Here is a 13,584-nt window from a genome sequence, read left to right on the forward strand (position 1 = left end):
AGTCTTTAGGCTTTGTGATTTTTTAGTAAATGTCAGCTTTTTCATCAGGTATTGTTTAAAAAAAATAAAGATTATTTCAAAAATATTTAATAATATAAAGATAATATTCTGAAATATTGGCAATACATCCTGTCCAGGCAACAGACGCAAAAATGGAAACAAGCATCAGATGTATGCAAATTACAGACGTGATGAAGAGGAATGGAGGGCGAGACCTGATGTGAGCAACCTTATTTACAAACAAGAATTTTGGTTCTGGAATTTTTCCGACATGCCATTTTTGGGAAGAATGTGCCTCTGTAGGATGAAGACTGTGTGTGAGGGCCCCACACGCACACACTCACACCGAGGGCCAATTTAAGGTCAACAATTAACCTCACATGATTCCTTTTTTTTGCACAGTGGGGGTAAATATGCAGACTCCACACAGAGAAGCCCCGCCGGCCGGGAGCATTTGAACCCATGACCATCTCTCTGTGAGGCGAGAGAAACCAACCACTGTTTGTATCTCCTAAAATAATCCCTGCTTTAGTAGACATAAGAGGGTCGCTTCTGAAATCACCAATTTGTTTGTTTTGCTTTTTTTTTTTCCCCAATAAAATAATGGATGTGGGTCAGATTGATGTGCAGGGTGGTCTCCATTGTTCTCTACTGTGTTCATACACGCTCATTTTAACCCCTGGTGCAAATGTGCAGATTCAGCCTCACGTGCCCCCTCCTCCCTCTCCCTCTCTCTCTCTCTCTCTCTCCTGATGAATTTCGTGTCCCTTCATTCCTTATATGGTGGTCGGCGTCGCAGCCCAGCCCAGCCCTCCTCGCGTCAGGGAGCGATAGCGGTGCGCGTGCACGCGCCGCTCCCCGTTCACTTCCATATTTGGAAGCGAGTCCCAACATGAAGACAGAGAGGGGAGGGGGGGAGGAGGAAGAGGAGGAGGAGGAGCGAAGGATGGCGGAGACTTTCCTCCCACCACAAAAACAAAACCCCTCTGCCCCGGACTGGGAGCTGAATGTCGGTCACGGCAGTATTTGAACCGTCGCCCCCTCGCGTCGTTGAACCACAAGTTACCCGAGCCTGTGAGCAAACAAACGAGGACCCTTTTTCACGTCCATGTGCATCTTATCCCGTTACGTGACGACATGTCGAATTCAAGCGTTTTACGATCGCAATCAAAAAATTTTATTAGATATGTCTTGTATTTATTAATCCATCAACGGACTGACACTGGTTACGCGCATTGACTTTTATGGTAATAGTTGCATCAAAACAGTAAAATAAATTTGAAAAAAACCAAAACGTAAATCAGCGTTGCGTCACAGAATTCACGTATGTTGACTTTTCGAATTGTATTTTAATCTCCAGACCTAATCCACCCGACAATTAAGGGATTTCGTACCGTATTTATTCACAAAAGAGTCGATTCGTGTCGCTGGCGTCAAACGCGATATAAACACAGACTCCCATCAGGCCTTGCGCGGAACATCGGGTACGTTTGATTTCGTAGCTGGACGCCCCTGCCGCAGAATGAAAACATTAACTGTTGGAGAGAGAGAGAGAGAGACTATTAACAGAAAAGTGATTCGATGAAAACAGTTAGAAAATGTATAATAGCCATAATTACGTTGAGATGAATACGTGTTTGGGATATTTGTGGACAATTTTGTTTGAGACGAACTGGAATCCACAGGAGAGGAGTTAATCTCGGACAGTTAATTGAAATCCAAACTAGCCAACACAATCCCACAATAATCAAAGGTGGATTGTTAATCATCTGATTTCTTTAATCCAGGGCAATGAAACCCCTCAAAATCACTTAAAAGTCTCACTGTGTACCCGATGACCTCAATTGGAAGCCAGTTCTATTTAACGTATGGAATGTCCAAGTTAAACATGGAGTTCCACAGAGTTCTGTCTAAGGACCTATACTTTTCACATTACACAGGCTTTCTGTTGGGAATATTTTCAAAGAGCACTTCGTTAACTTCCATTGCTATGCAGATGACACGCTGTTGTAATTGCGTGATGTTTCCCAGGCAGTTTGATCTGGTCTCAAAAGTGAACGTTGAACGCCACCCGAACTAAACGAAGGTGTGAAAATTCACAATTCCTCTCATAAGGGGTGTTTCACATTTGTATGGTGCAGACCGAAACCGGAAGTCCCGCCGTTCCAAAAAAGGAACAAATGTAATTAAAGAAAACAGATTGGAGCTGGAAAGGACGCAAGGACGTGTTGAGACTCATCAACCTCAACATGAGGTGGCACGTAATGTTCTGCAGGATGAACCATAGGAGGCGCTGCCTGAGGTCAGTCGCTGGGTCACAACAAAGGTCAAGGTTGCCTCAACAGTTATTTGTGACACCTGCCAGCTTTGAAAGCCTTTTGAATTATGAAAGCCTTAATCAAGATTTTTTTTCTCTGAAGTGTTTATTCTTCTCATGACATGAAAAAATGTGTTCAACTTCTTTTGTCCCCAAAAAAATCGGACTTTTTTTTTTTTCTCAAAGTTAAGTAACCTCCACTCCAGTGGACTATATGTGCCGGAGCATTCAACATAAAACAGAATGAAATAACTGTAAAAATGAATAAGTTGCATTTTATTGTACATACCTACAAACACCTGTCTTTTTCTATGTTTTAAAAAAACATGTACATTTATTTTCAGACATTTCAATACTATATATGGGCAGAGGCCTACAATCTTTACAATGTTTCCTGCAAATTTGACACCTAAATGGATCAAACAAGTCCAATAGGAGAAACGCTGTTGTCCACAGTTCTTGAAGGATGCAGGACATTCCATTACAATTTACATTTGGTCTTCTGTGACCAAAAACTGACATTTTAGTCTCACTTCTACGTTCATCACACTATGTTGCGTTGTATTTGGCACAATATGAATAAAACATAATTTTATTGAGTTGTGACTAATTGATTCATCATCCTGTTTGATTGAAGTAAACTATTTCCTCCCTTTCACGTATCCTTATCCTTATCTTTGCACTGCTCTCAAATTTAATCCCAGTGTGCTGAGTCACATATCCCCCTGTGTTAATTGGGGAAGCAGTGCGGTGGCGACAATAACAAACCGGACTGTCCTGGTGATTTCACAAGCGCTCCTGCTCGTGCGCGCTCCTCGACTCGGGCTCGCTCTTTATAAGCGCGCGTCCGCGTCGTGCAATTCAATGAGCAAGTGAGGGTTCATTCTGTCATCCAAGTCCGTTCAACTCGAAGCAGACGATCCCAGAGCGACAACAATGGTGAGTTCAACGTTCAAGCGGAGGATTATTTTAAACGGTACCCTTTGATTTAGACTTATTCTCGGTGCGTTAACGGTTTTTTGGTTTTTTTAAATGGGGCTCGTTTCTTGCGAAGGTATGTCAGTTTTTCCGATCAAACACCGGACGCCGGTTGCGTGCCGCAGGAGCTAGCGTTAGAGGCTCGGATCCGGTTCCCCCGACGCTCCTTTAGCTCGGTAAAGCCCTTCACGTCGGCATCACGTCTGGAAAATGACCGCACGGCAGTGCGACAAGCGCAACAAACAACGAAGTGACCCTAGTCAAGTGGCGCCATTTCTTTTTCTTTTTATTCAATATCTTGACCAAAAGTGGCTCCGGGGAGAGGGCCTGCACGGGTGAACGTCCCCCCCCCTCCTCCACTCCCCCGGTTACCATGACGCTGGCCCGGTGCTTCCTGCACGGACGGTCCGTGCGGAGCTCCGTGTCGGAGGAGCTCGAGCTGGAGCAGGTGCGGCGGCGCCCTCGAGGCCGCGCCGCCGCGCGCGGACCGTTAGCTACTCTCGGGGAGGAGACGACTGCCATTATGGCTGCTCGCTGAGATTTCTCCGCTCTTTGTCTGCGGACGCCCCTCCCGCCCTCCCCCTCTTTTAGCGGCGTCCCGCATGATGCGGCTCATTTCTCCATTTTTTTTTTCTAATTAAATTTTTTTTTTTTTTTTTTTTTTTGTGACGTGATACGAGAGGAAGGTTTCTCGTAAATGAGGCCGACTGGCGGTTATGGGGTCTCGCGCCTGTATTGACGGAAGATTGGAGCAGTTTTTTCCCTTATATAGCAGGCTAACACATGTGCGCGTGCTGCATTCACGGCCCCACCCTGAATTTGGTGCAAAGACCATTTTGTTTAGTCTCCCGGTCACCTCGGCCTTGCTAACACATTCAGCCCGCTGCGGTTTGACACCTGCTACGTCCCCCCCCCCCCCCCCCCCCCTGGTTTATTTTACCGTCGCTGTGCGGTCGAGCCGCGTATTCGAAGTAATTCTCTCCATTATGTAACGTTTGAGTGACACCGTTGTGCCCCGGAGCTAAAGCTAACGGGCCGCTGTCTGTCGGCGCTGCGCGTCTCCTGCAAACCTTCACTTATTCATTCGTCGATCATGTAATTCCCGATTGGAAATACATGTAAACAGATTCGTTTTTAGGCTTTGTCTTGATAGGATAAAGTTGTTTGTTTTTTGTTTGTTTGTTAAAATTTTCCGTCCAGTGCCACATAACGCCAGTAGTTGTTTACAATGTGCAGCACAATTAACAGAATCTAATTTGTAGAACGATCACACCTGGATGTCGTCTTTTCAAAAAATAGTTTGTGTGTTTGTGGAGAACGATCCGATAATCAAACCCACGAAACAGTGGAACAAATCCATCTAAACGATGCGTGTAAGTTTAATCTAAAACGGAGCAATACGGCTTTTCATCATAATGTTTTGAATTTGTATATGATGATATAATTTAGAAAATCAGCTCATAGTGTGCTTGTTTTGTAAAAAAATCTGTATTTGATAACTTGACATTAGGTTGTTTGAATGTTTATATTGCAGACGCTTCAATGTTCTGGATTTCAATTTCTTATCATGAAACATCCTTAAAAGTAAATCGTTTTATTTCCTTCCTCTCTTCAGACTCTCAACTTGAAATGATGACTCATTTGACAAAACACTTTTGTACTGAAGGCTCACCTTTTAATCTGGAGGAGGATATGCATATTGCGTTGCAATTTCTGCTGTCCTCTTCCTCAAATTGCTGAGTGTGCACTAATCACAGCCCGAATCTGTTTAAATCTGCGTGCAAGGCCATTTTTCATAGGATTGGATTAACAGTCTGATGTAACTGACTTGGTAGTGAAATTTGTCCTGAAGATAAGATTAGACGAGAAGGAGGCGCAGCAATATCTCCATGGTGATGTTACCGCACCTTGCTGCTACAAAAGCATAAAGCAATAATAAAAATCATGCGAAGCTAAAAGCACACGCATGTCCATTTTGGGGACACAAATGCAACTTGTTCCTATCGTAATGGATATTTCCTTTTCACGCACAGCGAGTCCACTGAAGAGAAGGAGTGTTGGGAGTACTGGCTTCTTTACTGTTGTGAGGGATTAAGGAAGTTGTGGTAGTTTTCTGGTTAATGATCACCCTCTTTATCTCAGACAAGCCTTAAACCGCCTGGGCAAACAGTGTCCGCCCGTGCTGCCTTGCTTTCCTTGGGCATTACTTGCTCTTCATTGTTGCCTTTTTGGGTTTTTCCCCTCCAGTGACTCTTTGCTTATACGTAGCAGTCACCTTCTCGTGAGACTGCGTCTTCCTGTCATGCACAGGGCCTTAACAAAGTCAGAGGACATGACTGAGTTACTTTATGGGGCAGCTGAGACGTGGCGATGTGACTTGTATTCTATATTTCAACAGAAGGCTCATTGTGTGTGTGAACTCGACACTGAACTGCTCAATTCCTGACCGCACCCTCGCCAACATGGCCGGCTTTTACAGGAAAGATCCTCCAATCCACCTTTTTATGTAGAATCACAGGGACACAAAGTGCTGGATGTGGAAATATATGCATTTAAAGATGAACAAATGAGTACACTCTCAGGAGAAGAGGTGGAAGGACTCGACGCCAACAAAAAAACAATCCTCCTTAAAATGAGCAGTCAGGCAGGGAAGTGAGTCTGAAGCAGGTGAAATGTGTTCGTATTGAAGTCTTTCTAGTTAAAAGATGGCGGCAGCGTTTTGAGCCAGCTGAAGACGAGCGACCGAGTTCCCACCAACTCCGACATGAAGGGCATTGCAGTAATCCAGCCGAGCGGAAACAAAGGCGTGGATTACCGTTTCAAAATGCTGTCTATGAAATACTGGCTTTATTTATTTGAGCCGGCCCCCTCGGGTGGAAGAAGCTGCATTGAAGTGCCTCCTTGATGTGGCAGTCGAGCTTCATGTTTGAAGGAAGGTTTCTTTATGGTGGGCTTGATGTGTTAAGCCAGAGGGGGGGGGGGGTCACTGTGGTACCACCAAAAACTACCACCTCTGTCTTGTCATGACCTCTTCAAATGTTCAAGGCCATCCAGGTCTTCATCATAAACATAGTAGACTAGAAGCCTGATGATGAAGTATCACACCGGATGGCTCACCTTCTCTCTACCCAAGTAGACTTTTTGTTGTTCGTGCCGCCGAACCTTCACGAATGACCTTTTTAGAAACCCGAAGTGACGCGCTGATCGTCGCTCGTTCTTCCGCACCAGTCGTCACGTTGCCTCGTCCAGCAGCGCAAACAGCCGCACCTTTTAGTGCTCCTTCCTTATCGGCGGTTCCTGTAGGAACATTCCTGCTGTGTGACAGTCACATGCCGCCCTCTCGGGCCTTTTCTCCGGCTTCGTGTTTTGTCTGTATCTGCCGAGTCTCTGCCGAGTCTTAAATCACCGCTTGTGACCAGCGAGCGACTCCCACAGCCGCTTCCTCCCGACAGATCGGTCAGAGTAGAACTCATTGTCCGTGTCGGTCTGCTGATTGTTCTTCATCCTCATGAGAATAAAGAATCTATTGTCCTGTTGACAAAAAAAATGGCGAGAACAAAACCGTCGTCACATTTCCCAGAAAATTAGTGAGACTAATAAAGTTTTGTTTTGTTTTGTTTTTTTTAACCCGAGTTAAAAATGGCCAACGGTGTGGATATTTGTTGACATTTTAGAATGATCGTCATACAAGTTGCATGTTATTCCTCTTTTCGGCATCATAATGAAGTGCTTTAAGTCTTTCCATTCGGAACTTAGGAAGTTTGCATTCAACAACATTTGTTTCATTATCAAAGCTTTCTGGAGATTTAAGTTTAATACAAGAAAACAAACTCCTGTGAATAATTATCTGGCGTCATGAGTTGTAACCGACGACTTGTCCAGCAGTAACTCTTCTCTCTGCCTTTATGTTGAGAAACCCGATCTTTAGCAGTGAGAAACATGACAGGCGATCCGCCCGGCGTTGACGGCCGTTGTTTTCCCCCGCAGGCCTCCGGAGTGAAAGTCACAGATGAGGTCATCGCCGTCTTCAATGACATGAAGGTGCGCAAGGCTCAGGCCAACGAGGACGAGAAGAAGAAGAGGAAGAAGGCCATCCTCTTCTGCCTCAGCAAGGACCTCAAAAACATTGTTCTGGACGACGGCAAAGAAATCCTCCAGGGCGACTTGGGAACCACCGTGCAGGATCCGTACCAGCACCTGGTGAAGATGCTGCCCACAGACGACTGCCGCTACGCCCTGTACGACGCCACCTACGAGACCAAAGAAACAAAGAAGGAGGACCTGGTCTTCATTTTCTGGTGAGGGCAGCTTTTGCAAGCAAATAAAACTTTCTTTTCTTTTCTTTGTTTAAGACCTGTTGTAAAGTCTTCCTCCGCTCCACAGGGCTCCAGACAGCGCGCCCCTGAAAAGCAAGATGATCTATGCCAGTTCAAAAGATGCCATCAAGAGGAAATTTGAGGGTGAGTAGCAGCGAACTCGTCTTCTGCCTCACAGCGACGGTGACAAGTGTCCCAGTTATTACCTTTCCTCCTTGGTTAGCTTGCAGGGCGACACGACCCCCCCCCCCCCCCCCCCCCCTCACAGCAATGTCTTTTTGTTTTGGTTGTTCCAGTGGACGTTTACTACGACTCAAAACCCTGCAAATGACACCAGCTTTGACAAGTTCTTTAATTATTATTATTAAAACTAGGATATTTTTTGCTTGAATGTTTACGGAAAAGCTGGTGTATTGACGTGCTCTCTTGCCTCACACTCTTTGTGTGGAGTTTTGCATGTTCTGCCTGGCGACTCCACTTTTTAATTGGTGATAATTGTATTTTGTCAGCTTGGTTCGCCTCCAGACGTGTCTCCTCAATCATTAAGTCGATATGAGTTTATAAGAGTCAGCAAGATTGTTTTTAGATAAAATTGCACAAGTACCCGTATGGTGAGAAAAGTGTTGGTACACAAGTGAAAGTCATAGTCGACTGTTTTGTCAGAGGTTTGCGTAAATGACACGTGTCCCCGAACTCCTCGCTCAAACTCCATTCCTTGTTGGGTTTCAGGCATCAAGCACGAGTGGCAGGTGAACGGCTTGGAGGATCTCAAAGACCGGCACATCCTGGCAGAGAAGCTGGGCGGCACATCAGTAGTCAGCCTGGAAGGATCCCCTATATAAATATTTTGTCCACTTTCCTCCAGCTTCAAACTGAAGTTTTCAGACACACCTGTTGAGTTTTAGCTGTTCATTCCAGTTTGGTGTGGCGAAGGGGGTGGGGAAAAATCAGAACCAGCATCATTATTTCGGGGAGGGAAAGTTGTGTGGGTGGGTTTGGAGTCAAGTGACTTTTAAAATCGACGACGACAAAAAAAAAAAGAAAAGTGCAGCCTATCATTCCAGCTCATGCAACATTTAAAAAAAACAAAAACAAACAAAAAAAAAAGGCATAAGCAAAACATGGAAAAGAAGAGATGTAAAATAGAACAGAGGTAGGATGATGGTAAAAGTTAAAATACTGTTATTGTTCCAGTTCAGGAGCAGAATTTGAGTTCTTTCCAGGTTCCAGAGGAAAGGACTGACATCAAACTTTTAGTTTTCCAGCCACTGAATCCTGATTAAATATTTGTTCCAACTACTTTTTTTTTCTTTTGGGCCAAACTTCTAGTTAAGTTTTGTAAGTGTGTGTAGTTGAGACTAGGTGTAGTTTTGAACTAATTCACTCTTGCTTGCACCAGATGTATCAAAACATTTTTTTTTCTGGAGGAACACCGTTTAAATATAAATATATATATTTTACCTCTTTGTTATGCCATTGTTTTTGTTTTGGGTTTCTTTTTTTTCTTTCTTTTTTTTTTCTTTTTCTTTTTTTTGAACATGCAAATTCCAAAACTTGAGTTATTCCTTATTTTCCACTTCCATGTCCGATAAATATGGCATTTGATGTAATTTCACAGACGACATTCCTCATACTTGTTAAAGACAGAAACTCGGGCAGGTCCGAATAGCGATTTCTGTGCTCCGGATTATCGCCACGACAACCGCATATTCGAGTCCAGCCCGAGAAGACACAGAATATCCTCAATTTTTTTTCTTTCTTTCTTTCTTTTGAAAGTGTCGTGAAGGTCTGTGGAGGAGCGACGTGTATGAGAGGCTGGCAGTGTAGACTGGATATTGAATGGTGGATGTTTTGTATCGTCTCCTTATCTCTAATTAAAAAAAAGCACTAAACTACTGACTCGTTTTGCTCTCTGCTCGCTTGTTGGAATAAATCAGATTCATGGGTATATATGAAAAGAAATCCAGGTGATTTTAATCTGATTTCTCACAAACACATGACTAGTTTTCAACTTTCATCTGTTTTACATGATCACTAGAGTTGGTTAATGATGGAATTTATAGTTTTAAAAAAAAATGTATAATGGACACGAGCAAAAACGTTCAAAGGTCTATTGTGTCATAAGTTCCACAAATGCTCGTTTTACTCTCCATTTAAGGAAAAGTGAATGTAGGATGCGGGTGCAGTTCTCAATGTGACCACAGAGGGGTGATGCGACACCACCCGTGAAACCAAATGAAGCCTTCTGACACAAACGCTGTTATAAATCTCTGTTTATTAAAATATATCAGCATTCTTCCAAAAATAAAATTAACACGGCCCCCACCCGCAATGAAAATGGTTTCTCATTAATCATCGAAAGGCTTTTGACCTTTATTCAGGGCAGCAGGCGGCAACCGATCCTTGAAAAGACAAAATTACAAGAAATGCCCTCGGAACACCAGTGTGTATAAATAACCTGCTGCTAGTGGCATACACAGTTTTTCCCTCTTGTAACAAGTGGCTTCTGTGAACATTATGGAACGACTCACTGCGGGTGAAAACGTATTACAAGATGCCGAGGTGATCTCACAAGGCACGAGTCGAGGACGTGGTGACGTGGTGAACGCTCCGGTCTCGCCATGAAAACATCCCTGGTTCTAGTCCAGGAACGCAATTATGTGCGTGGGTTTTCTGCAGGTTCTACATTTTCCTCCTCGCGGCCCAAAAGAGACATACGTTTTGAGGCCGACTGGTGAGTACGATTGTGGTTGTCAGTCTCTGTTTGACGGACTGGTGACCTGTCCATCGTGTTTCCTAACCCTAAACCCCCCCCCCCCCCCCCCCCCCGCCGTCGGTCCCTAACCCTAACCCGCTCAGTCTTGCACGCAGTCCAGTCGGTTTCCGTGCACCCAGTAGCAGATCTGAGCAAACTTCAGGGGGGTGATGCGCACGGCCACATTGTAGTCTCGGTTCTCCCCGTCAATCTCCAACCACTGGTGACCCGAGAAAATCCCGATGACCTTCCTCTCCCAGCGCTCCAAGCCGTCGTCCCAAACCCGTCCGTACACCCCCGACCCGCTGGCCCCGGGCCGGGCGTCGCAGTGCTGGTAGATCAGGTCGCTGGACTCCTCTTCCACGGGACAAAACCTATAGACCAGCTCCCCGGGACGGTCGCTGTCGAACCCAGAGAAGTGGATGCGCTTCCCGGCCAGGTCGTCGGAGGACGGCGCCACGGAGAGGCGCATGAAGGGACGGCGGTGAGGCCAGCGCAGCTCCAGCAGGGCGTAGTCGAAGTCCATGCTGGCTTCCTGGGGGCCCTGGATCCATCCCTTTGGCACGCGGGTGCGTTTCACCCGCGCCCAGCGCACCAGGGGCTTCTTGGCGGAGGAGAGGGTGCCGTTGGTGGCGTTGAGGGACGGCGGAATCAGAAAGCCCACCCGGAGCTTCCGCGCCCCGTTGACGTAGTCCTTGCCGTCGTGCACGCAGTGGGCGGCCGTGAGGACGTGCCGCTGGGACACCAGGACGCCGGTGCAGCCGGTGGAGATGCGCACCGCCGTGGAGAAAGGGTAATCCAGCAGGAAGTCGTCGCCTTGGATGTTGAAGCGGCCGTCCGCCCCGTAGATCTGCCGCCTCACGCGCTTGCGCCCGCGCCGGGGCCTCGGTCCCGAACCCCTCCCGGGCAAGGCGTACGGCGAGGGCCCTCGCCCCGGCTCGTCCTCCTCCACGTCCACCGTGGTGAGGGTGCGGGATCCGTCCGCGTACAGCGTCTCGAAGGAGAGCTTCTCCCTCGCCTCGTCCTCCTGACGCTCTCCCCGCCGCAGGCAGGTGGAGTTGCAGCGGGTGATGAAGTCCAGCCGAGTGTGGGCGCTGAAGCGGGAGCGCGTGAGAGGCGTCGGCGCGTGAGGGACCAGGGTGGGGAGGTGTGGGGGGCGGAGGACGGACAGGGCGACGGGGAGGAGGAGGGGGAGGAGGAGGAAGTGGAAGAGCAGGTGAGTCGAAACCGAGCTCTCACGTGGCGTCATCACGGTGACGGAAATCACTGCAGACACATTTAAGAAAAAGACAACAGAACAAACCCGTCAGAACATCAGATTCCTACACGTCTGCCAGGAAGAAAACTTTGGAAAGCCTAAACCCTCCACCAGTTGATTGTTGATTGTAGTTCGCTGCGCCTTCGCGGGCGAGGTCAGCTTACAAACTCTCAATGTTGCAAATGCCAGCCTGAGTTTCATCTGGGGCTGTGAGACAACAATGAACCTCTTGTTCCCGTAGAATCACCGGGGAAAAGAGGATTTCAACCCGCTGGAAGCAAACAAGCATCTTAATTTAGGTTTGGGACAAAAAACTCAAAAGTGACTGTACGGCGGATAAATGTACCAGGAGGTCACTGTAACACACCTCTAGTTTAATATTTGTCACATTTCAGAGCTTCAAGAGGCTTTTTTTCCAATCATACGTTAACTACTTGACAACATACGTGGTGCTTTCAGGGCCAGATTAGAGATATTTGATCCTGAAGGGCTACGGATCCCGAGGCACTCATGGCTCGGAGAGAGCAGGTGTGTGTGTGAGTGTGTGTGTGTGAGTGTGTGTGTGTGAGTGTGTGTGTGTGAGTGTGTGTGTGTGAGTGTGTGTGTGTGTGCACAGTGAAAGAGCAACAAGTTGAGGCAGGGTGGCCAAACAAGAGCATTATTCCTGACAAAAGACAGGGTGGGGCCTGTCCACCTATTTAACACCGCCAGGCTTCAAACAAAGAGCTCCGGGAAGCACAGATTTCCCCTCCACGTTGATGTTTCGCGAATACGACAGCCGTGGCAGACAGTTACCGCTGGATCTTAAGTGGTAAATTGGCCGGCGGTCAACCTCTTTATTTATAGACAAGCTTACAAGTCGTGGAACTTATTCAAAGCAACACGTGAACAAATTGACTGACGGATCCCGATTTAGAAAAAATAAAAATACAAAAATACAAAAACTGAGCATCACTTCGAGTTGGAGGAAAAAAGTATTGATTTTGGAAGACTTCAGAAACTTTCCTTTATGGTGCATAACTACGAGGATATAATTGCTTTTTTAAATTCATATAATCACAAAAAAGTTGACTTTTTCTGTGTGCAACCATAGCATACAAAACACCTATAGAGAGAGAGAGGGGGGGGGGGGGGGGGGGGGGGGAGTCCAGGTTTGCAGCAGAACACATGTTATGCAGCAAGGAAAATGTATTTTATTGCAGTCATTAAAGGTTTTAACACTGTAAACCTGTAAATACAAAAACATTACATGAAACAAAACAAAAATCACCATTTGTCTTGATTTTATATCTCACAACTATTGAACTTTTCACATTTAACAATGCAAAATATCAGAACTGTGACACAGATTAAAGACTTGAGGCATCGGAACAGAGATAATGACTCTATTAAATCAAAGCAGATCAATTCAGTTGATTACCTCCCGATCAGACTGGTGGTCCTTGTTTACATCCCACTCAGGTTTTCCAGACCTTGAGGTTCATCCTCCTCCTCATCATCATCCTCTCCGGTGACAGGTAGCTATAGTGTCTCCCCCCTCCTCTTCACCTCCGGGTCGCAGGGCCGGTGGGGGGGTCAAACCCTGCTTCCCCTCGCTTTCTCTTCTTCCAGGTGAGGAGTGAAAGTCCTGAGCAGCAGCTCAGCTCACAGTCGGAGCCTCAAATAAAGTCTCCTGCCTCCAACGACGTGTTTTTCCTCCGCATGCAGGCAGAAGTCTGCAGGTCCTAGTGCCCACCCACACCCACAGCTGTCTGCTGCTGGAGGGAGGGGGCTCCTCCCACACACACACACACACACTGGTGTGTGAATGTGAATTAAAGCACTATATACTGTAAGTGAAACCCATTTACCATTTATCATTATGCATCGTGAACTGATATTATGGTATTAAAAAACATGGTTGTCGTTACTGATTATATGAGAGAATATGTAATTGGCCCCGGGGCACACGTAAGGATTA

At 46.3% G+C, this 13,584-nt stretch overlaps 3 protein-coding genes across 3 annotated transcripts in view; 1 reads left to right on the top strand and 2 right to left on the bottom strand.

The window, feature by feature from the left end:
• Window positions 1-13,584, bottom strand: part of tmem265 (transmembrane protein 265) — a gene marked incomplete at its 3' end in the record, with an annotated part of 222,937 nt that overhangs the window by 103,637 nt on the left and 105,716 nt on the right. The gene's annotated exons all lie outside the window — the stretch shown is intronic.
• cfl1 (cofilin 1) lies at window positions 3,149-9,506 on the top strand. Its single transcript, XM_080502035.1, has 4 exons — window positions 3,149-3,256; window positions 7,283-7,593; window positions 7,679-7,755; window positions 8,341-9,506. The coding sequence occupies exons 1-4, from the start codon at window positions 3,254-3,256 to the stop codon at window positions 8,451-8,453; spliced, it is 504 nt and encodes a 167-aa protein (XP_080358161.1). The 5' UTR covers window positions 3,149-3,253; the 3' UTR covers window positions 8,454-9,506.
• On the bottom strand, window positions 10,451-13,271 carry prss23 (serine protease 23). The gene is made up of 2 exons (XM_080502018.1): window positions 13,045-13,271; window positions 10,451-11,632 (listed from the first exon to the last, which is right to left on the bottom strand). Exon 2 carries the CDS (start codon window positions 11,613-11,615, stop codon window positions 10,467-10,469), a length of 1,149 nt encoding a protein of 382 aa, XP_080358144.1. The 5' UTR covers window positions 11,616-11,632; window positions 13,045-13,271; the 3' UTR covers window positions 10,451-10,466.

The sequence above is a fragment of the Blennius ocellaris genome (assembly GCF_963422515.1).
Source record: "Blennius ocellaris genome assembly, chromosome: 9".
NCBI lineage: Eukaryota > Metazoa > Chordata > Actinopteri > Blenniiformes > Blenniidae > Blennius > Blennius ocellaris.

What these genes read in the sequence shown, in the direction of transcription:
- prss23 (XM_080502018.1), bottom strand. Translation starts at nt 11,615, where the DNA reads ATGACGCCACGTGAGAGCTCGGTTTCGACTCACCTGCTCTTCCACTTC.
- cfl1 (XM_080502035.1), top strand. An exon ending in GACCTGGTCTTCATTTTCTG is followed by an intron (nt 7,594 to 7,678) that starts GTGAGGGCAGCT and finishes TCCGCTCCACAG; the next exon opens with GGCTCCAGACAGCGCGCCCC. An exon ending in CATCAAGAGGAAATTTGAGG is followed by an intron (nt 7,756 to 8,340) that starts GTGAGTAGCAGC and finishes GTTGGGTTTCAG; the next exon opens with GCATCAAGCACGAGTGGCAG.